The following is a 25416-nucleotide window of genomic DNA, read 5'->3' on the forward strand; positions in this document are numbered from 1 at the left end:
TTACCTATCAGAGACTCTCAGTTAGTGACCCATAAATCTATATTTGTTTCTCAGTTATGCCATTCCCTCCAATGTGGATGGGGGCAGGAAATCTGTGACTGAATAAGAATAAGGGAATAAGTGATTGAACAGTGAATTCAACATAACCACATAGGATTCCTATACGCTGACTGGATGAATGACTGATAATGGCCCCCGGAGTGCAGGAATTTTCATAACACTTGTACATTTGAGATATTGTATATTGTGCACCCAGAGAGTGGAAGGGTTAAACTTTTCACTCTGGTGAAGAGATTCTGATAGCCCCATAAGCGTCACAACCTGAAGAGGAGAGTGATCCACTCTTGTCCCTTAAGGAGCAGTCATTAAGAGCATGGAGGAGGAGAGAAAAGTGTATTGGAAAGGAAGCATCTCATTGGGAGGGGCTACTCCTCTTCTGTTTTTGATCAGGAAGGAAACAGAACTGGCTGCCCTCTTAAGACACTCATCTTGGGATCGGATTCTCCAGTGCCTTGCACTATGTGTAGTCATTTGACCCCAAATATAGAGTGAGCTTAAATTGAACCCTTCTGATTTACATCCACTTTGCATAGGTATAATTGATTCATAAGGCGCAAAGCATCAAAATCAGTGGATTTGGTATATTTGTGTGGGGTGTGATATGTGGAAGTAGCCTTTTCATGAAAATATGGTCCAATGGTCTTGGAAAATGAGGTGAGTGGAGTGAGTTGAAGGGAATCGCTGGGTTAGGTTGGGGTGTAAACTACCCGACTCAACACCTAGAAAGAACTTTAAAAAAAATTATTTCTTGAACAAAATGACTCATAGCAACCAAGTAAAATAATGATCTGTGCACACAAAATAGAAATGAAGAAATGTTTGGCCCTACCATCACCAACAAACTGAAGGAGTGCTAGGTCAATCTGTCTCTTCCAAGGTGACCCTTTCTGGAGAGCTATTCCATAGCCCGTAGTGGCAAAGATGTATCCGCTGCCTATTGTTACAAGTTTGCAGCCCTCATCTCTTCCAGCCTTGTAATTCAGCACTGCTGCATCATAGATGAAAGCATCCAACTTCCTGAAATAAAAGACAGCATTTTACAAACCAAATCATTAGGGACAACAATTGTCTGGCTTCTTTCACCCTGGACGTCAGGACCCTGTTGAATGTCATTAATGATATTAAAGAATCCATATGATAAGTTACTGTGCTGTGTAGTCCGATATTAACAAAAAAGCCATCTATTTTTAGTGGGGGCAAAATAGGACACAGTTTTGCACTTCTATTTTAAGGGACACAGTTAAAAATATACAAAGAACATGATTAGCCAAACTTGTAAACAATTGTAATAATGTCAAAAGCCAACACGTTTCACTTTTGGGATTCAAAATGAGCAGTCCATCCCTCCATTGTCCTTAAAGGACAATGGATATGCCAGGAAATAATTTAGAATAGAAGTAAAATGACCAATGAGCTTTATTTAAAACATTTAATGAGTCTGAAAATCTGACTAAGCTGCTTTTTCTTAACACTTCCTTATCTTTCTCTTTCTTTCCAAAAATAAAGTGCACCAAAGAATGAAGGTGGAAATTAAGCCCCTTGTGAGACAACAGAAATAATACAGCCTAAAATATTTTATATATATACACACACACACACACACACACACACACACATCCTCATTACTTCTATGTCCATAGCACTGTAGAAATAGAAGAAGATGCTACAGACAATTTTAAGTCTTTTGATCCATCTCCTTAAAAAAAAAACTAACAGAATCCACATGACTTAACCACATTGTCTTTCAGTTATGCAGCAAAGAAAACCTCATCGGATGAAGTGGGTTCTAGCCCACGAAAGCTTATGCCAAAAAATAAATTTGTCAGTCTCTAAGGTGCCACAAGGACTCCTCTTTGGTTTTTTTAAGTAGATAAAGGAAGGAAAGTAGCACCCTCAAGGGATAGCCTGTAAGGAGTTCAGTCAGGATAGAGTTAGAGGTAGTGGGGGGAAAGGGATCATTTCACAGATAGAGCAAGAGTATGCACACACATGGAAGAAGAGGCCAGTCAAGAGGATCTGAATCTAAGAAAGAACATGAAAGTATATCTAATGGTTAGAGAATGTTTGGTAGTCAAGACTTCAGGGTCCCAAACCCTAACTCTGCTATTGACTTAGTGGGTGACCTTGGGAAAATCAAATTGTGTCTCACTTTCCTCAACTGTCAAATGGGTATAGTTACATTAAAAAAAAATAAAAGAAAAGAAATTACTTAGATTGCAAATACAAGCACTCAAAAGTCAGGAAGTGCCAGATTTATGGTGACCCTTGTAGTATTAATTCTGCCCCCTCGTGTCTCCAACCTGTACACCGAATGAAGCAGGAGTCTTATGGAAAAGACAGTATGTGATCAGACCCAGACCTGAAGAAGAGCTCTGTGTAGCTAGAAAACTTGTCTCTTCACCAGCAGAAGTTGCTCCAATAAAAGATATTACCTCACCCACCTTCTGTCTCTAGTATGTGATAATGTAACTAAAGACTGTATCATAACAAATATACACAAAGGAGCAGAATTAAGGATGCACAGGCAACCAAAAATGTGACATTTCTTCACTTATGGCTGCTTGATTTTGTAATCTAAAAGTTCTTTTACCTCTGGTTTTTGGTATGTAACTTCATAGATTTTTAAAAGGAAAAGGGTAAAACCAAATTCTGTTCTGTAGAGTAGTGATTTTCAACCTCTCCTCATTTCTGGACCCCTTAACGTTTTAGAATGGAGGTGTGGACCCCTTTGGAAATCTTAAACATAGTCTACAGACCCCAGGGTCCATGGACCAGGTTACAAACCACTGATAAAGAGCTCTAACAGTCCCCCTCCCCTCCATCAAACATGATCAAGATTTGAAGCCTGAACCTTCAGCACTGCAGCATAGTTGGCAACAAAAGGAAGGCTGTTGTCTCAGAGTGTTCATGGGCTACTGGCACCATGTTCTGGATCCTGGGGATGGCCAGCAAAGCCTGCCCCAGTCTGGTTCTGTCTCTTCATTTGGCAGTGCTCCTGCCAGAATTGGAGGCTGAGATCGTGTCCCACTGCTCAGAGTGGGGTAGAAGAGACCAACCTTGTACTCCTCACTTGTATTCTAGCTTCTTGGGCAGCTTCCAGGTGTTCCCAGGGCTGCTGTTTTTGGGGCAGCATGGGCCCCAGCTGTTTAGACTGTTCATATTCAGTTATTTTGGTATGCTGCCAAAACTGCCCTCAGGAACGCAACCAACAGGAAATATGTTGATTTTTTTAACAGTGTATAACTTAGCTGAATGGAAGTTCATGGAATAAAGAAAAGACTTTGAGTCAAAGGGCTTTCTCCCTCACAAATTTCAAAGACTTTCTGAAAGCAGCTGAGGTTTTACAGCTTTTAAAAAAGAATCTCTTCTAATGAAAAGTGTTAGCCAACTTACATGTAGAGTCATTACCAGCTCCCCCTCTAATAATGCTTACCCGCCTCACATAGATAATTATGAGGGTTATTGTCAATAAAGTGCTTCGAAGTGTTCAGGTAAAAGGTATTACAGAATTTCAAAGCATTTACTCATATTAATTAACACTGTACACTCAAATCCTCCTCTCCTACCCCAGAATAATGCTTATAAATATTAAATAGGTTTAAATACAGTGCTTTTTTAAATTAAATGTGTTGAGAAAAAGGACTAAATTGGTCACACTGACACTCACAGTACAACACTGACGGGCCCCATATAAAAAACAAGATACACAAAACAGATAGATTCTTGCTTGTGAGTATTTTGGGCATATATAGTACAGAATTTTTTGGATGTGTGTGAAAACTGAAGAGCCTGAAAAGTACTGGGAAACAGCTGCTGTCTGTACAGCAGTTAGCTGTATGCACCCAGTGTTTTGGACTCATACTGTATATTTGTTGTGAATTGGACTCAGCTATTATGCAACAAGTAGCTGTTTGTTGAACTGAAGCCAGAAGTCTTTGAAGAAAAATTAAATGATTCCTTGGGGACAAAAGCTGCAAAATCATATCACCAACAGGCCCCAGGAGGCAATTTAGAGTAATGCCATTACACCAAACATTTCAGTTCCAAACAATTATATTTAGTACATGAGTTGTAGACAGCTGTGTTCAAGCATGAGCGTTATGACAGCTCTCAACAGGCAACATTCATAGCCTTTCTATAGTAGCACTCTGTATAGAACGTGCCAGGATTTACAATAAAATTGCAGTATGCTTCAAGAAAACAAAACCAGGGAAGCCTAGATAAGACAGACAATTGTTGACTCTGGTAAGATTTCAGCCATAATAAGCCATCTTTTACGACCCTCAATAATTTTGGCTACAAAAAAAATCAGCCTGAAAATTGCCATGTTTTCTCTGAAGGTTGAAAAAGTGGAAGAAAATGGGTGAGACTTTTTGAGTATATGTCGACACAGAAACAGCATATGGATAACTGAAGCACAGAAAAATTAAGTGACGGGCCTAAAATCACTGAGAGTTAATGTAGGCCCCAGAAATCACAGGAGGCTTAATTCCCATACTCCTGCTATAACCACTAGACATCACTGTCTCCCTACTTTCACAATCTAATATTAAGTACATTACACAAAGCTGTTATATTTCTTCACATTTTATTGATAGTGAGAGGAGAGAATTGGTCAATGTATTTAACATTAAAATCTGTCAAAAATTACATGGAAAAAATGGAAGTTTTTGCAAAAAAAATCCATATGTGAAATTTTCTGTAACATTTATCATTGATATTTAATAGAAATTTTATCAAAATACTTTCAAAATCTTGGATATTCTGTCAGTGAACAAACTATTCTACAAAGATTGATAAAAATTCAATAAAATATTGCCAAATCCAGAAAGTTGGTCCAGTTTGATGCCTGTGAAATATAAAACATCCTCAGAAATGTTTGAGTAATTATTTTCTAATTCAATTTTTGGGGGACAAGGAGGAAAGGGAACACAAGAAAACAAATCTGCCCATTATAAATTGGCAGAACTTCACTGGCTTTGATGAAGTTATACTGGTTTACGCAAATAGTGAATTTGCTCTTTGATGAATTTCTTGGAACTAATTCACCTATGGTTTAAAATGGTACCTTCACTTATGTTAATGGAGGTGTGCCTGTTTACGCACATAAAACTGTGGGCCAAATCTGGCTTTGGGATCCATCTTCATCTCTCCATTTAATACACACAAAAAATTCCTGATGCCAATGGGCATGCCACACAGGGATTTGAATGCAGAATAAGAAGCAGGGGACCACAATGAAGGAAAAAAACCCTGCAGTGCAGATTCCAGACCATTTTGCCTTAAGAAAAAGCTGCTCCATATAAATCAACACAACATAACCCTACACAGAGGTTTTTATCACTACTTTCATATACGTAGCAATCTATCATCTTGCTGCCAAATAAGATCACATTGACAGGCTTTACAGCTTAAGTTTCTTTATAAAAAATACATTAGAAACAAAATACAAGCAACTTACTTAAGTGCATGGTGGACTCCAACACTCAATAAATATTTAGCACCTGATTTTCAGAGGTAAAATCAAAAGTAAGTTTTGGGTACCATTAAAAAAAGCTGGTGAGAGTCAGGGCAGTCATTTCCAGGGATACAAAGACTAATCTGTGTGTGATCCTGACATTGTCTAGAATTGCAAATATAATTAGGACCCAGGGAACGATGAATGCCAAAATTAGGCATTATAGAAAAGCCACATGAAGCTAATGTAAAGTCAGTCAAACATCACAGAAGCACTGGAACAGATTGAGGTTATTGTCCGCAGTCTTTTGCTACTATAAAAAGTGAGGCTATTCCCCATGCTTCCTGCATTGCTTTAGATGTTCTTTAAGGATGGTCATCAGCTCAACTGTTACAGACTGAGGGCTGGTCTTCATTATGGGGAGATCCACGCTGCTGCAATCAATGCAGCAGGTGTCGATTTAGCAGGTCTAGTGAAGCCCCGCTAAATCGACAGCAGAGCACTCTCTGGTTGACCTTGGTACTCTAGCTCCCGGAGAAGGGTAAGGGAAGTCGACCGGAGAGCATCTCCCATCGACGCAGCACAGTGAAGACACCAGGGTAAGTCGACCTAAGCTATGTAGACTCCAGGTATGTTTTTCATATAGCTGGAGTAGCATAACTTAGGTCGACTTACCCCCATAGTGAAGACCGAGCCCTGAGTCTGTGTACAGAGAACTTTTTGAAGCAGGAGAAGCCCAGTTTCAGAGCTTGAGAAACTAAAGGTGCTGCAGGCAATAATTAAAGGGATAAAGTTTGAGGCTTAGATGGTTTTCTTTACCCACTCCTTCCTAAAACTTCATTGCTGAAATCCTCAGCTCAGGTAAATTGGCATAGCTCCATTGTAGCTGAAAATCTGATCCTATTTTATTATACAATTTAATATCCTTTGATGCTCCGCCGACAAGCCTACAATTTGAAAATTTCAGTTATCCAGATAAGCAACACATCAAACAAACAGTGAGCTAACCAAGTTTTAATTCATGGGTCCTGACTGGTACATATTGCAATGGTGCACATTCACACTATTGCCTGAAAACAACAGGTTATAGAACATACAGCAGAAAAACACATCTGGTAGTGCTTAGTTCAGGCCACCCAGCTTTTATGAAGTGACTTTCACACACCATCTCCTGAAGGAACTAGAGAAGCATCATGCACTTCACTAATGACATACATTGCTAGTGGAATCCAGATAAACTTAGACTATTATCTGGGGGTAGGAAAAATACTTCTTTGAGAAGCTAATACTGACCCAATTTAACAATTATTTTGGGCTAAATTTTGGTCTTCAATATGGGCACACAACTGCCACTGAAATAAGAGGATGTGAAATGAATGTATTCGAAGGAGGGAAAAAATGGCCCTTTATTGGTCATGGCTTAAACCTTAAAAGACAGCAATACATTTCAGATTAAAATACTAATTAGCATAATTGACCATTTACATGTTTCTTGAGAGTCACAGGCGGCGACTTTGTCATTTGCTGGGGATGATCGACCCCTGCTCTGTCCCAGGCCCTGCCCTCGCTCCACCCTGCTCTTCCTGACCCCTGCTCCTCCCCTTCCCTGCCTCTTCCTGCCCCATTGCACCCCCCCCAGTGCCTCCTGCACAACGCTGAACAGCTGATTGTGGCGGTTGGGAGACGCTGGGAGCTGATCAGCAGGGCCCGCCAACAGGCGAGATGCACTAGGGGCAAAGGGGAGGAGCTGATTGGCGGGGTCATCAGTGGGTGCTGAGCATCCACTATTTTTACCCTGTGGATGCTCCAGCCCTGGAACACCCATGGAGTTGCTGCCTATGTCCCCTGTCCTTACTATGCAAATAACCTAAAAAGGCCATGTGGATTCTGCTCAGTACTTCCGAGAACATGGAGCAGTAAACCAGCAAAGGAGAAACAGATTTCCTTCAATAACTCTTATGTCTAAGTACGTCATGACATTCAGAAAAGTTAGAAGACGCTTTGATGTGGCCATAGTTATTTGCATTAATCTTCCTTTCTGTCAAATGGAGTTTCTTGAACAAATAATATTCTGGTTCCTTTGCAGATCAAAGGGATTGGTGCCTGACTGAAGTTACTTTCCCCTTCTCGACTAGTGCCCTAGTTTCACACACACACGCACCAGGAATTCCTTATTAAATGGGTACCATTAAGTGAAGTGTTCATCTGTCATATACAGGACATTAACTTCAGATCCAGAGCGCCTCATTCTTATTTCTACATGCTTTCTGTCCAGCACCCCTTAATATGTTCTATAAATAGCTATATAAAAGCTAGGTATCATTACTATTAATGCATATTATGGTTCCACAAGCACAAAGGCTGAGTAGACCCTAATATACAAAGTGTGCAACTATATCACAGTTTTAATGCATAGTATTATCTCTGTAAACAGCTATATATTCTATGAACACTTGCTTTCTCACTTGGATCAACAGTTTCTTTTTTAGCTCTCATCATGTTCTTATGTGTCTCTCTTTCTTGGTTTTGTGCAATCTGTTTAAAGGCAAATTATACAATTAAGGCTAATTAACGGAAGGCAGTTAATGGGCCACCTTTTCTTTCAGTGACTTGTGCAGATTAATTAATGAAATCACAGATCCTTTTTTTTTTAATTATTTTGGAAGCTTACCTAGATTATACCTGAAGTGACCAAATGTTACCTTAACTCCTCCAGATTTCCTGTAAGTGATTGACAGAATGACTCCACTACAAAGGAATTACAATGTGAATAGCCAATGGGATATGTATTTAACAAAGGTGTAGTCATGTGCATTAACATATACATCATGTGATACAGAGGTGTCTGTGGCATAATTTATTGGCTAGGGTTATTGAGTCACCACAGAGATCAGAGCAACAGTTAGTGATTCTTCAAGCACTAACATTTTACAAAGTTATTTACCAAGAATGTTCTTGCTCTTTTGACTTGGCATCATTAGCATGATTCTGTGAGTAACTCATTTTGGATGACTGCATAATTTCTACATGACCTCTACAGATATCTTATATCTATTCTATCCAAATTCTTTTGCCTTTTAAAATAAATTTAATAGTAGCCAGAACAGCCGTCACTTTTACAGCAACCCTTAAAGTGGGACTGTTTCTATTGTTTTATTTTAGAGAATCTATTGGAATCTGCTCAAGGCTGGGTGAAACATGAGAATATATTTGAGCTATCTCAAGATGTTCTTTGTGGAGTTTCTTTTTCATATTTTGTGTGCATGAATATGTTGCTCAGAAAGGATGCTGGATTTACAGTCCTGGAGAATGAATCTTTCATTTATCCATAAAATAGGTACTACGTGCAACAGCAGCAGTAGATGAGCCATGCAATCTCATAAGTGTGCCTTTGAAACCTGTCCCAGAAGACCTATTTTTAAGGCTGAGAAGTTAACTCAGTCTCCAGCATCATTCAATGCTTAGCCCTGGTCTACACTTCAGAGTTAGGTTGACACAAGGTCGACGCAGTGTTTACAGCAACTATTGATAGCTTTCAGAAGCCATCCCCCAGTGCCCCACACACAGTTCAATCAGTGCAAGGCCTCCTGGTGAGGATGCACACCGCTGACACAAGGAGCAGAGTGTAGCTATGCACAAGCGATGAAATGACTGTGGCAGCTGTATACCAATATAAATTAGGTTGACTTAATTTTGTACTGTAAACACACTCTTAGTTCACTACAGCCTACCTGCAAGTCCTGCCAATTAGTGCCTGTCCACTGGGAAACAGACAAAACTCATCACACGGCCATTACAACTTTTGTCACTACCAGCTTGGGCTAGATTTGAGCAGGCAACCTAGATGCAAAAGACATGATGCAGAATTTAAAAAATCCAAGAACAAGTGGGTCTAAAGGAATCCTAGAAAATAATCCAGTCTGTATTTTAAGCTTTTTTAGATATATAGCAGTATTTTTGACTTGGACATATCCTTCTGTTGAAATGCTGGGGGCAAAGATAGGATGAGGCTGCAATTGAAACAGAACAGGGATCACACTGGATGTCCTGTTTCCTGTATGACACTTCTGATGCTGTGGCTGGAAGAGAAAGAGATCCCATTGTAAATCCCAGCTGCAAACTGTGTCTCCTACCCAACTGTTCAACAAAAACTATCTGCTATGCTATCTGATGTTTTTGTTTTCAGTAGCTCCAGACTGTGGTACCTGTCCAGCTAGACCCTTATAAAAACAATAGATTTTTTCAGAAGTTATGTATACTGCATTTTCAGACATATTGAAGCTGTCCGCTTGTTAGGGAGAACATTACATACCCATTACTTCTGACTATCTGGGTTAAAAGAGAATCTAACCTATTATTCTGATTGATCCTTAGGGAAAAGTGATTCTTCCCCTCTTTATCTCTCTTCTGCCTCAAAATACCCTCACTCAAATTTATACATGGAAAATGCAGAGACCGCACTAAAAGCAAATTTCTGTTAGAACGGTGACACCATACTGCATTTTGACTCATTGTAGAGGCTTTACCTCATCTGCCAGGCCAACCTCAGGCTACCAGAAAAGCTCATATGAATCTTTATGCATCATTTGTCTATTGTGACCTGAACTGACATATTCACATAACTTATTCTCAATCTAATTCCATTCACATCCTTCTCAGTCCCTCCAACTACCTTCCCAATCTATATAAAATTTCTCTCAACAACAGAAATGACTGAAAGTAAAAGGTCTAATTATTATTATTGTATTATGTGATAGGATAAGTCCTGTTTCAAGTCTCAGAAGCCAGGTGATGAAGTACTTGTAAAGCTTCATTTTATTAAAACAAGAAACTGAAAACAAGTATCTAGTTGAGGAAATATGCTTTTAGATTTAAGGTTTTGTCACAGTTAAAGCAGCATAGTGAAGGATAAATACAGCTCATTGCAATAAGTGTCTGTCTTCATCATCAAATCAAACTGACAGTAACACTAATAGAATAATTTTTCAAGAAAAACAAGAGAGATTTCCCAGATGGAATGGAGTGGAACAAGGCCTTTAACTAATTCAATTGCCAGCCCTTTTACATTGCTTCCAATTTGTTTTAAAAAAAGACTAAATAGAATTACATTAATAAAGAGTGATTTAGACAGAAATGGAATAAAAAACCTAAAGGGTATATACATGAACACCCACATACCATCTAAAGGAATTTAAAAGCACAAAGAAATAAATGGCCATAAGTTAGTGTTTTCCGAAGGGCAGGGCATGAATAATTAGCTGAGGAGTACAGACCTCACAATTGTTCTCAGCTTTTCTTCATTTCTTCTTTTTTTTTTTTTTTAAGTAAGTTTTTCTGTTACTGCTGTGAAGAAAATCTTAAAAATGTGATTCGACTGTAACTGACAGGACGACGTCAGAGGTTATAGAGCACCTGAAATAATAATTATGAGGTGTGAACTCCCTCATTCATTCCAACCGGTGTTATATCACAGTGGATCGCAACCAGGGGTACATGCACCCCTGGGGGGATGCAGAGGTCTTCCAGGGGGTACATCAACTCATCTAGATATTTGCCTAGTTTTACAGCAGGCTACATAAAAAGCATTTGCAAAGTCACTAAAATTTCATACAGACAATGACTTGTTTATACAGCTCTATATACTATACACTGAAATGTAAGTGCAATATTTATATTCCAATTGATTTATTTTATAATTATATGGTAAAAATGAGAAAGTAAGCAATTTTTCAGTAATGGAGTGCTGTGACACTTTTTTTTTTTTTTTTGAATTTTTAGGTCTGATTTTGTAAGGAAATAGTTTTTAAGTGAGGTGAAACTTGGGGTATACAAGATACATAGACTCCTGAAAGGTGTACACTAGTCTGGAAAGGCTGAGAGCCATTGCTGTGTCAGATACCAATGATACTGTAAATTGCAGGCAGCATTGTTAACTAGTTTGCCACTCATTGAAGCATGTAAGAAAGGAGAGGAAACATCACATGAAGTGCTACACAATCTACTCTGAGTTACCATTCTTGTCACATAGCAGGAATGACAGGGAGTGTGACTAGTTTCATTTTCCTGAAAAGTAGATTAAGGGGCCTGTAATGAGGTTAGCACCCACCTCTCGCGAGTGCCCCCTTCTGGTTGGGTGAGTCTGCATTCTTTAGTTCTGGTGACCCCTTTTGCTGGTTCTCATGCGGGGGTTTTCAGAGACAACGCTCCAGCCAAATCACCCTGTCTGCATGTTAACCATCACAGACCCCTTCCAGGGTATACAGTCCACCGGGGCCTATCTCAGTACCCCTCTGGTGGTGTCTCTCTTTAGCCCTCCCTGGGCTTTGGTCTTTAAGCAGTCCAGCCCTGGTATGGGGCTGTATCCCCAGGGCTTCCTCCCTGAAGACACTATCTTCCTGCAGCCCTCCCCAGGCTCAGTCCCTACTCAGTCCAAGCAGCCAGCCAGGAGCTTCTCGCTCCCCTGGTCCCTGCCCTCTCTGAGCTGTCCGTGGCCCTGCTGCTCTTCAAGGCAGCCAGGCCTGGAGTCCTTTCTTCTCCTGCTCCAAGCAGCAATTAACTACTGCGCTGCAACTCCTTGTATATTGCCCTCCTGAGCCCTGATTGGCTGCTTCCCATGCAGCCACTCTAGCCTGCTTAAAGGACTTCTTCACTGTTCCTTTCCTGGGATGGGCGTGGAAGAAACCTGAGACTTCTGGCGGCGGAGGGGGCTTTGGGCCTAGTTCATCCAATCACAGGGCCTCAGCTTTCACAAGTTTTGAGGAAACTGCCACGAAGTTGAGTACAATTTAATCCTTTATAATTTATGCAAAATTTCTGTTTACTTCAGACAATAATAATAGTGGCAATAGTAAAAAGGAAGAAAATTAGTTCCAATTGAGGTGAAAATCTTTAGGCCTATTAGATTTCAGAACTGGTGTTTTAACAAACAGAACTCTGAATAAAGCTTCCTACTGGAACAGCAAGATTATGGATAATACCCTTCCAACCCCACACTCATTCAATAATAACTTTCTACCCAGTGCCCAATTAGTGTGAATCAAACTATTCATCAGCTGAGAATAACTCCATTCACTGTGCAGATACATGAATGTGAACTGAGGTTCAAAATAAAGTACAAGAATGCAAATTGAAATTGAAGTACTACAGCCATAGAAAACCAAACTAAACAAAGTTATTGACTGTGGGAGTTGACTGAACTTACCCGACCAGAAGAAAAAAGATTGAGGGGTCTGATCTGCTCAGTGGAGTATTTGAACAGAACGACACCCATAAAGTCATTGTTCGCACATATGCCCCTTCAGATCTTTTAAAGAATCCGTATTTGGATTTTACATTTATTGTCAAACTAAATAGACACTTCTCAGGTGTAAATAGCAACAGAGGGTCCTGTGGCACCTTTAAGACTAACAGAAGTATTGGGAGCATAAGCTTACGTGGGTAAGAACCTCACTTCTTCAGATGCAAGTCTTGCATCTGAAGAAATGAGGTTCTTACCCACAAAAGCTTATGCTCCCAATACTTCTGTTAGTCTTAAAGGTGCCACAGGACCCTCTGTTGCTTTTTACAGATTCAGACTAACACGGCTACCCCTCTGATACTCAAGTGTAAATGTGCATCCTGAGAGTGTAAAGCATCTTTAAGGTGACTGAGTACTTTGCTTAGAGCATCTTGAGTTAGACGTTCCTAGGGCATTTCTCCAGAGATGTCCAAGAGAATTTCTTCACCAATACAATATCTTGTCAATCACAGGTGAACCTTAAAAGGTCTAGTCCTTTTGAGTGCCCAGACATGGGCGGCGTTAGCTTGCCCACTGCTAAAACCTAGGGAGGAGCTACTAAACCCAGAACCCAACCAAGTTTGGTGGACAACAAAGGCAATAACGGGAACAGGCATGGGGGTCAGAGGGCCAAAACTAGGGAACCAGAAGGGGACACCGAGCAGAGAACCCCGGGCAGTGCCCATTGTTCCTCGAAGGCCTCGAGAGAGCTGGCAGATGCTGCCCAGAGGAACTCTGCCTGGATACGTGAGCGGACAAAAGAATGAAAGACAGCCCCACAGTCGCAGAACCCCCCTTCTGTCAACCTCCTCTCCCTGGTGTAATGAATGGCCACCTTGGCCATGGCCAGGAGGAGGTTGACGAGGTGGTCCTGCGACTTCGTGGGGCCTTGGATCGGGTGTGCATAAATAAACAAGTGTGGGGAAAAGTGAACCAGAACCTCAAGAAGAGGTTCTGGAGGAGCCGGAAGAGGGGCTGCAGCCTGGCGCACTGAAGGTATGCATGCGCCAGGGTCTCCCTCACGCCACAGAAGGGACAGGCTTCAGGGACAGAGGTGAACCGCGCCAAGTACACCCTCATGCTCACAGCTCCATGGAGGAGCTGCCAGATGATATCCCCAGCAGGCCGCGGGACTAAAATGGAATATAAGCTGGCCCACCAGGGTTCCCCAACCTCCACAGCTGGTAAAAGGTCCCACCACTTAGTATCTGGGCAGGACACGAGGGTGGGGAAATGAAGCGTGTGCAGCACGAGCGCATATAGATGGTCTCTTGGTGCAGTTTGAAAACGAACCAGCTGCAAGATGCGCAGCCGGCTTGGGGTACAAGGAGGGGGAGGCCGGGAAGAATCATGGGGCAGAGGGCCAATGGAAAGATCCGGAGGGCCTGGAGTGAGAGGCGGGCGGGACCCGCTTGAGGAAAGCTCGAGCCGTGGGGGGCAGGGCGGCCTCCACCTTCTGGAGTACATGCCAGGGGGTTTAAGAGTGGAGAGCCCCATTCACCGCCCAAACACAAGAGGATCCACCCAACCCCCCAGGTCGTAGTCCAGGAGGTCTCCGGCCTTGGTGACTCCCACCAGGACCAACCTCCAGCACACCAAGGGGGACTCCGCCACCTGCACACAAAGATGAAGATTGTGTAGAAGGGGTTTTAAAAGGTCTAGTTCTGGTCAGGCAAGTACCCCAAAGTGGGTAGATTTAGCCAGACTAGTCACAGTTCTTAGAGCTGCATTCCTGGATTGACAATATTTGGAGAGATCTACCTTTCTGGTTTTTCCAATCATGAACACTACAGAGACAGATTTTTTTTTTCAGAATGTCTTCTTCCAGTTCAGCCCAGAACCAGAAAATAGACAGGCACAGAAATGAAAATGAATATATTTGCTTAATGAAAAAAAAATCAGAATTTTTTTGAACTTCAGACAAACTCAGGTCCAGATTTGAGTTGTAAGTTAAAGTTCAAATAATATAATTTACCTGAATTCATTTGCCTGTCTCATATTTCTACTGAAATTTTGATTCTGTTTTACAGATATAAACAGCAGAAATGGATTCTTAGTCTCCGAAAGTCTTCAATTTATTGCCAGATAAATGGGCTGGCAGATGATTTGTAAGGATTAAAGCCATCCAGTGACCAGTTAGGTAATGGGATACTTTATGTTTCTTGCACATTTTCCTATAATACATTGACAGCCAATTATTTGAGACATCAACTACCTATCCTCTTTGCACATTCAAATGTTGGGTTTATCAGTATATAACTTTATCAGCTCCTAGAAGGACGATCACTAGGTGCAATAATTTGTTCTTCACCACACATGGTGCACCCACCTTGGTATTTAGACTCACAAAAATCTCTATGTACTGATCTCCTAAAGCCTTAAAGAAATAATGTGCAGTAATTTTCCTGCAAGTTCCTCCTTTACAGAATAGTGTTTTAGGGCATGCACTAAAATGCGATATACGGTAGAGTCTAACCTGCAACTCAAAAGGTTCTCAAGTATTTTAAGGCATTTTATGGTTACTGCTATGAGCCTGTCACAGAACTGGCCCTTTAAGGGCATCAGCTATCCAGCCTACCTGTGATGGGCTCCACTGAAGGGAGTGAACCAACCCAGGTTCACCTGGGTATAGTTAACTGCCTAAGTAGCTGGAAGGCAGTTAATTAAGCAAGGAGCACTGGGGCCTAATAAAAGCCTTAGGAGAGTTCACTTATAAAAAGTGCCTGAGAAAGAAAGCTCCAGAGAAGGGGTTCTCCTTGGGAGCAGAAACTAGGCAAATGCTCCCCATGCAACGAGGCCTGAGGAAGAGACTCTGAACAAACAGGAGAAAGGCTGCAGGTATTTCCAGGCAGCAGAGAAGCCTGAGGCCTTACAGCAGAAGGAGCTGCTGAAGGAACCAAGAGACTTTTGTTTTGGGACTTAAGTGTTAGCTGGGCTCTGAAGTCAGAGCCTTTAAACCCTTGTACAAGTGCTCCTTTCCGGAGGCTTTGCCAAAAGGAGATAAACTGCTATAGAGTATTTGGCTTCCTCGTGGCCAGAGGTGGTTGGCCTTATTAACGGAAACCAAGGCCAGCATCAGCAAGGCCACATTCCCTCTCAAGGAGGTGCTCAGGAGGACACTGTGCCCCTTCTACAGGGCCACAATACAATGTGTACTAGTAGTGCCACTGGACATTGATTTCTGTGCTTTATAACAATAATCATGTGGCTGGTAATATTTGGTGCAAGATAAAAGACAACCAGTAATGGACTTTTTTTCAGACAGACCAAAAATCTGACAAGGGTTTCCCAGAGTCTCAGACAACTGCTTGTAAAGATAATGAACAAGAAAAGTGAAACACTTCTCTCCTTTGTCTCCTGACTCACCATTTTATCTGCAACCATTCAATCACCCTGGAAAATAGAAAAGCCAGAAGTTCCCGTGGATTTGTGTGCACTTTAAGTACAATAGTTTAACTCTGAGCCTATACAATCTTGAAATCTGCAAACAGACCATAACTCTGTGAAACAATAATGCAGAAAAACAAACACCTCCAAATTAATAGAATTATGGAAATTAACTGATGGAAAAAGCCTATTCTGGCACCCCAACCATCTCCCTGGGGACACAGGACTGATCCCTATATTTTTCTACTGCTTGGATCACTGTAAGGATAGACATGTCCCAGGCTGCACACTTTTAAAGTTTAAGTGGAAATAGCAAACTAACTGTTTCACGCTTCCAAATGACACATGATGAACTGGAGTGTCAGGTACAAAAGTGGATTTGAAAATTGATGGAATATTGAGCATTCCAGGACATTCAGGAGTGCTTATAATATGACACTTTGGAAGCTAAGATTTTCTTTTTCAATATGTTAAGCATCTCAAATACCTATTAACGTGCTATACTTTTAATGAAATGTTAAGAATATGAATGGGACAAGGATTCAACCATTTAAAAAAACATTTATTTTAGGTGGCTTCTTTTACTCTATTTTAATTCTATTTTGACATTTTAAAAGACACAAAAAAGAGTAAATTTGGTAGTGCTGGGGTAGAAAGAGGAAATGAGAAGAACAGAATCACAGGGCAAGTGTCTTTTGGGAAAATCAGTCACTCTATGGCTAGGTCTATACTACCCGCCTGAATTGGCGGGTAGAAATCGACCTCTCGGGGATCGATTTATCGCGTCCCATCGGGACGCAACAATTGATCCCCGAATCGGCGCTCTTACTCCACCAGCGGAGGTGGGAGTAAGCGCCGCTGACAGAAAGCCACAGAAGTCAATTTTGCCGCCATCCTCACAACGGGGTAAGTCGGCTGCGATACGTCAAATTCAGCTACGCTATTCACGTAGCTGAATTTGCGTATCTTAAATCGACTCCCCCCTGTAGTGTAGATGTACCCTATGGAGAGATCTCTGTTTTTTGGATGAGATTAGGACACTATTATTTGAAGGTATGCAGGAATGTAATAAATTATACAAAATTCAAACAAATTTGGCTAAACAAAAGTTAGAGGGACTGGATGGCCCAGGGCAGTGTTTCTCAAGCAATGGGCAGGCCATGAAAGGCAAACAGGAAAATTCCAAGGCATTAAAAATGTCATTATAATCTAAAACAAAGAAAGTCTCATATCCCTATTCCCTGTACACCCTAGCCCTTTCAGGTCTCTTTCAACTGTCTCTCAAAATACAAAATACACACACACACACACACACCCTATGTTTTCCCTACCAGAGGGTGTTACCCTCCAGGTAATGGTTAAAACGCATTGCAGAGGGAGCCAGAACTGCTTCTGGCCGTTCTGTATCTGTTAGTGGATAACTGAAATTTACAAAGCTGTGAATGGGATACATTTCAAAAAACATAACATAAAGCCAAAGATGACTAACAAACAAGGACTTTCAGGGATTATTTGAGCATCTGGAGTTTTGCCCAGCCCTATTTATGTTAAACATTATTTGATTTTGGATCAATATTTTCACATTCTTGTTTTCACATGGGGAAACATCAGTTTCAAGCCATTTCCACCCAGCTTGTTCTCAGTTGGCTGTTTATGATGTAGTTTTCTATTTGGCATCATTACAAAATAATTTATCTGTCAGTAAAAAATTTTAAACAAACAAATATTCAAGTGACACTGTTGAAGCACCCTACTAACTCGAAACATGTCTGCAAAGTGATAGCGTCTACTTCTGAGATTTTTAATGTCTAATAATAAATTGTGGACTGTACCTGCCAAAGGTCTTGCACTACAAAGAAGATAAAATTACATTTCCAAGATGATCCTTAGTCTGTTAGCAGCTACAGACTAGGCCATTAAACTGGATGTGTGCAAATTGACAAACATTGCATCCTTAAATAGAAGGCAGCTTCCCTCCTGTGCAAACCTCTGCATCAGCCTAGCTGCTTAACAGCTGGCACCTGGATATCTAGCCACATAAATTATTGCAAATAAACACAGATGGGATTTACATGTTGGTGTGGGGGTAGCGGACTGTATATAAGGGGACTATTGCTTAATGGAATACAAAGGACTCCTGTAACTGTAGCCTACATAAAATAAAATATATTGACAACTTAATCCAGTCAATGAAACTCTCACTTAAATGGGCCTGCCACGGTTCTGATCTATCAGCTTTTTTCTGTAAGATAAGACAGACGCTGTGACCACCCTTCTTCAAGCAACAGCCATGTGTGGTGGAAAAGAAAATGAGAAAAATAACCCATAAAACAAGGTGCTCAATTAGTAAGTGTGTGTTTGTGTATTCTAATTGATTTCTATGTTACGAAAAAAGAAGAACAGGAGTACTTGTGGCACCTTAGAGACTAACAAATTTATTAGAGCATTTGTTAGTCTCTAAGGTGCCACAAGTACTCCTGTTCTTCTTTTTGCGGATACAGACTAACACGGCTGCTACTCTGAAACCTATGTTACGAAGAGATTTCCCTAATTAAGGCTTCTGGTTTAAGCCATTAGCCATAAAAAGCCCTATTGAAATTCAGGTGTATGCATGCTTGGACAAAGGCCTAAACCAGGAAAATAAATACATCTCTCATGCTGTTCCCAATCTCCAAGTCTCCGCCCCCATATGTCATTTTCACATCTCAATAATGCACAGGAGAGCTGTGCATAGGGAAATGGCTATATGCAGATTGAAAAACTATTAACAGTCGTAACAAATACCAGAGAAACAAAAAAGATTGTCCATCTCAAATCTGTTTTATTTGCAAAGAGATACCTCCTCTTTACCTACCCCTTCCTAAAAAAATAAAGCAAACAAAAATTGGAACACGGGTTGCAAACATAACACAAGTGACTGGTTATTTTCTGTTCAAGGAATTATTCTGGTTTTGATCTATATAATGCAAATCAACACGTACTCTAATGATACGGATGGCCCTAAAACTTTAGATTGGTTAACACAACACTGGCCCCCTCCATCACTACAACGCATGGAGCTCACTGTTTGATGCCTATAGATGCACAACTACAGGATTGCAGGGTTCCGTTGCTATGCGGAAGTTATCAGGCCAGGACAGCTGACTGACCCTTCATTTGCTCTGTCCTCTCTCAAGCTCTTCAACCACATGACAAGCCTGAGTGGAGGTGCCTTCAGTTTTGGATATCTTGCATTTTAAAAAGACATTGACAAATTGGAAACAGTTCAGAAAAGAGCAATAAAATGATAAAAGTTTATAGGACAGAAATACAATCTCACTTTATCCTGGAAGATAACATGTCACTTATAGGACAGGATCTAGTGTACAAGTAAAGGCTAAGAGAGACTTGAGCATCTGGACATAAGAAGAGACATAACCCACTTCTTTATACAGAAGATGCATCTGAAGAAGTGGGGTTTTACCCATGAAAGCTTATGCTCAAATAAATATGTTAGTCTTTAAGATGCCACCGGACTCCTCATTGTTTTTATAGGACTAGGTTGAACTCCAGGCTTAGGAGTTTTCTGTTCACATTCTGCTCATAACTTACTTTGTACTTTCTTGTTGTAAGCACTATCCTTTGAAGAAAAGCCTTTGCTGACTGGAACTGGGATTCTGCTGGGTCATTCTGCCAGCCTGCACATCTCAAACTGCTCTAAACCCTAAAATGGGTTTTCTCTGCTTTAACTGAAACTTGCACATGTTTATTCCACTGTTTTGACTAGCTTTGTCACAGCTCGCTATGTTGTACTTCAAGGTAAGGAGGTTTCCAGAGAAATGGGGGAAGGGAAGAGATTAAGAAAACCATCATAATAGGTTATTCCATGGCGACCATCCTACATGTCTCCAGTTCATTTGTGGCATAGGAAACAACTACTGTTCAGTATATGAGATAGATAATGAAGAGAGATTTATTTTGGATTCTAATATCTAACAAATAGCACAAAGCAAAGTGGATGAAAAGAAAAACTAATTTGGTGTTTGTACATTATTAACAAAGACTCTGGTGACACAAAGGGAAATTCCCAATTACAGTAACAATGTTCTCCTGAGTGAAGTACATAAGAGTCACAATCTGGAAGTATACAACAGCAGAATTTTAAATAACTATTGTGAATCTGACTGTATCAAAATATAGATAAGGAACTAACAACTTAGGTCTCTTTAAACTCAGCTGTCTGGGTCCTAGTCCTCCAGACCCTTTAGCATTCATTTCTCTCAAAATCTTTTTGAATAATCACCTCAAAGAGACCATCCCCAGAGTACTGCTATTGTCCTGCAAACACCATTCCCAGTTTAGTGGGTCCATTACTGCAGCCTTAGACCTGAATCTGATCTTATACCAGTTTTACACTGATGTGTCTCCATTGAGGTAAATCAAGTTATTCATGATTTACACCCATGTAAACAAGGATAGACTCATGCCCTGTATATCTACAGTGACAAATACATTGAATTTCTACTCATTTTTTCATTTTGTATTGAGTAAGTGGAAAGACATCTGGGATGTAGTCTCTTCAGAGCCAGCATTTAATTACTTATTTATTTGGGGCTTGTAACTACTTGCCCATGCTATGAAAATTATTCCAATCAAGTTCCAAGTAGTACCCACAGTAATTACAATAGGGCTGATAGAGATAATAAACATTTTTCTGTGTAAATCAGATCTCACGTTGAACCTCAATCCTAACTCTGATCCTCCATCCAGTGAGTGAGCACTACAGTCAATTAAATATCATGAGACCTGATTCTAAACCAATACCAGTCAGCTCAAGTACCACAACGGGGGGTTTTGCAATCACTTTTTAAAAGCTTTGTTGTCTGGCTCTTCCAGCCCTTGTAGTGTCCCAGATGGTGGAAAAAAGACTGGATTCAGTTGTACCAAACACAAAGTGGATTTTTTAAAAATTCAGGATACTGTGTGCACACACACACACACACACACACACACACACACACACACACATTACAACACTCCTGGCCCCTCTCATTTACAGATTGTGTGTATACTGCAGTGTTGCCACTCAAAGCCCTTGACAAGATTAATGGAATGGGCTGCTGACTACAATATACACCCGAGTGTCATGGATGCCCAGACTGATAGTTTTCATTATGGTGATTTGCCTGTCCAAAGAAGAGATTTGAACCAACACCTTTGGAGTCTATTTTTCACAACTATTGTAGAAGACTGCAAAGTAGCAAACCTCTTTTGTTTTCTTATAATTTTAAAATGAATAAAGGACTGACATCTCCATTTTGTAAAAATCTATTGAAGTTAATGGACAATGGAGCAGAACTGGTGTACTAGAGTACCATCCCTTAGTGTTTTGCAGGTCTTTTCTAGTCTATCATCCTATATTGATTAATAAACACAATTATTAATGCAGAAAAATAAATGTATAGACATCTGTGTGTCTGCAGTTCTATGTCTGATTCCTCCTTTGCATCAGCCTCTGACTGCAGCCGTTCGCTTTAATAACCTAATATATCAAACACCACTTAAATGATTAGCCTTACATCTTGCTATAATATCTGGTATTAAAGTAGGAGTTGAGCCAAATAGACTAGAAAATAAAACTATCACAGAAATTCTGCCGGTTTGGGGGGAATTTTCCACAGATTTCTATGGTCACCAAGAACATTTACTTACTTCGTATGCTGCTTTAAGGCAGGGAATTCCAGTGAGGCAGATTAGAGCAGTGACATGTTATCTTCCAGGATAAAGTGAGATTGTATTTCACCTGCAATCACCCATGTTGTCACTTCTAATTGCCAGTGCTTCTAAAGGAAAGATGGACTTTCAGCTACCATAAACCATGAGAAATAGGAGTAAGGAAAAGCTCCTGGCATAAGTGCTGGAACCAGGGGTGCTGTCACAGCCCCTGGCTTGAAGTGGTTTCCATTATATACCGGGTTTACAATGTGGTTCAATGGCTCTTAGCACCCCCACTATAAAAATTGTTACAGCACCCTTGTCTCATGTTGTGGCATACCTGCTGAGACGATAGACACACAGTGGTGATGCACACTGTGTGGGAGGACTGGGTCCCAAAGGCTAGCATATGATTCATCATAGCATTCCACTCAGCATGCAGGTACAAGAGGCACCCAGAACAACTAATGTCCCAACACGTATTCTATATCATGCCATGATGATAATTAAAAGTCAGTCATAGTGCCTAGGGTTAATAATTCCCTATGAACTACCACATTATTCTTTATACCTGTAGAAGTGGTAGTGCCATTTGTTACCCAAAGACTGAAACTGAAACTGAAAAATAAAACATCGCATCCTTGTTCAAATATCTACATACCTATAGACAACACCCAAAAGCATAAGGTCCACTGGCTGCTTAATAAAAAAAGACATGGTATTTAAATGTCTTATTTTGCATCAAGCACTGGGAAATGAGAACATCTTTCAGGCACAGAGAGGGAGGGACAGTTGTTGAATGAGGAAATTGGCTTGCTATCTGGCCACAAATGTCAATACCAAAACAACATGAAAACTGTTTCAATGGTATTTCTAATAGCAATGGTCAAAGCTCAAATGATTTGGAAGGTCAGGTCAGAAAATTATACAAAAAATGCTGATGCTTTTTCAAAGCCAATGTGCAGCTTCAGAGTCTGAAAAAACCAAACTGATATCTCACAAGAGGCCACTTTCTAGTTTGATTTCTATGTAGACCAAAAGTACCACACCATTATTGTTAGATACTTATTGAGTACTAAGTATTCATTACTGTACAAAGGGAGACTAGACTCCTGCCCCAAGGAGCTTTCCATCTAAATTAGACACCGACAGTACAATACAAATATAGGGACAAGAAAGAAAGAAAGAAAGAAAGAAAGAAAAAAAGAAAGAAAGAAAGAAAGAAACTGAACATTAAACCTTCAAGCAACTAATGCTTTTAGCTCTGGGGGCCCCAGGCTTCAGTCCCTGGTTTGCTGGCCAAGGGAAATGTCATTCCACAACACATAGTCCACATTGCCAGGGTAAAGAAAAGCTGAAAGGAATGGAGTGTGATGAAGGTGAGAGATAGATTGGATTTGGAGAGGATGAATATGAAGAAAAGAGCCCGTCAACTTGGCCAGGAGGTATTGACCCGTGACCTGAATGACAGTGGTTTCAGTGGAAAGGAGTGAAACTGGACTGCACATGAATTAAAACAGTAATGAGGGCATGAAGGCCATGAGAATAGACCTCATGGCCTTCATGCCCTAAATACATCGGCAGACAAAGGGGTAGAGAGAGATGGGGCAGTTGCAGAAAAGGCTTGAGCTAGCAATGGCTGAGAAAAAACAGATGACTTCAGCAAAACCAGCAATCAAATAGACCTTTTAGTTCTCAGGACAAAGAGTCTAGGGGATGAAAAGTTTGGATGTTTTCTTTTTGTATTTGTGTGCTGTACGCCTGTTGTGACTGTAAATTGTAGATTTTGTTTTGACATTTTATTTAGTAAACATGAACAGAAAGAGGAGTTCAGATGGGAAGCAACAGAAGCCAGGAAACAAGAGTGAATGGAGTCAAAGGGGCAGGTCAGTTCACTGAGATTGAGCCATCTGTATACTGAGTATGTAACAGCAGAGATGTGGTAACAGAGGCCCTCTTGACCACAGGTGACATAAATATAACTCAAGAACATAACAGGAAGCAACTGATGTGCTGCCTGGGCTTCAATACAGTGTTCTGTAGTAACAGAGTGAGTGTCCACAATCATAACACTGATTTGGACCCTTTGCAGCTTTTGTTCTGCAGAGTCTAAGGGGAAATAATATCCAACCCCTTCTGACTGCGGTGCTATAATCCTGCTGGCGTGATAGATACTAGGATATAATCAAAGAAAAAGTGACACTTTTGTAGTCTGAAACATCAGCAGCTGATGGTGTATTTTTACTTGTCTTTTAATCCTTCCTTAGATGCCATGAAACAAAACACTAAAGAACTCAGCTGTATGTAACAGTTGTCTTATACTGATCTGAAAAATACTGTACATGGCAGGTTATTTGCACCATCTGCTGCAAAAGTGTCACTCAAGGGAAGCAGGGTAGACACCTAGGAATGTCCAGGATGAGAAATCACTTAGAGGAGGAAAAGAAACTCCAGTGGGAAAAGTCTATGAAAATGAATAGTTCATGCTGTCAAGAGGATTAAATCTTGTAGAGAGGAGGAACAGATGGTGCAACAGGAATCAGTTTTGAGTTTCAGTGGATATTCAGAATTCCCTTGCAACCAGCCAACTGCCTTCACACACCATCACCTGAATGGTGTTTTATTTGTGTTTTAGAGTCTTTTATAGTGCAAGCAGCTGGAGCAAAAACCACACTGCATAAAATGTGTACAAAAAACCCCTGCAAGTACACACAAGAACCCAAATCTTTGGCCAAGGTAAAGACTTTTGCTGAGTGTAGCTACCTTCAGGAAGTTTCATACAGAAAGCAGTAAGGCTTGGCTGTCCTGTCATGATTCACAACACACATATAAACTAACAAACATATAACTTGCACTGGTTAGGCATAAGCTGCAGTGCTGCCTTCAGTTTTGGACATCTTGCATTTTAAAAAGACATTGACAAATTGGAAACAGTTCAGAAAAGAGCAATAAAATGATAAAAGTTTATAGGACAGGATCTAGAGTACAAGTAAAGGCTAAGAGAGACTTGAGCATCTGGACATAAGAAGAGACATAACACAACTGTCTACCAGTACACAGAGTAGATTTATATTAAAATGATAGGCACCTGTTATTCTGATTGGACATAAGAAGAGACATAACACAACTGTCTACCAGTACACAGGGTAGATTTATATTAAAATGATAGGCACCTGTTATTCTGATTGGACAATGAAGCCCAAACAAAAGTAACAGGTTAAAACAGTAGCAGGAAAATTAGCTTCCATACTAACTTTAAATATTTATAAGAAAAGATATGCATTAGAGTAAGATGTGAGATTGCCACTGGTGGAGATATACTGCTACTTAATTCAATCTTTGGTTAACTTGAGCCTCTCATTTGATCAATATATTTGGAGTTGAATCATTAAAAAAAGTGAACAATCTCCATCTTCTATTATACTTAATTTTGATAGTTTTAATCAGGTTTTAGTAAGAAAATGTCAAATTCTGAAGATGACCAATATGTTTATAAAAGATGATCCCAACTAGTGTTGTGTTGTTCAGAAGTTGCTATTGT

At 40.4% G+C, this 25416-nt stretch overlaps 1 protein-coding gene across 1 annotated transcript in view; it reads right to left on the reverse strand.

Moving 5' to 3' along the window:
* GRIN2A (glutamate ionotropic receptor NMDA type subunit 2A) overlaps positions 1-25416 on the reverse strand; it is a 295359-nt gene that overhangs the window by 39920 nt on the left and 230023 nt on the right. Inside the window, exon 11 of the mRNA XM_054040963.1 lies at positions 890-1077. Within this exon, the coding sequence (XP_053896938.1) occupies positions 890-1077 (188 nt within the window). The remainder of the gene's footprint in view (positions 1-889; positions 1078-25416) is intronic.

Source organism: Malaclemys terrapin, chromosome 10, assembly GCF_027887155.1.
Source record: "Malaclemys terrapin pileata isolate rMalTer1 chromosome 10, rMalTer1.hap1, whole genome shotgun sequence".
NCBI lineage: Eukaryota > Metazoa > Chordata > Testudines > Emydidae > Malaclemys > Malaclemys terrapin.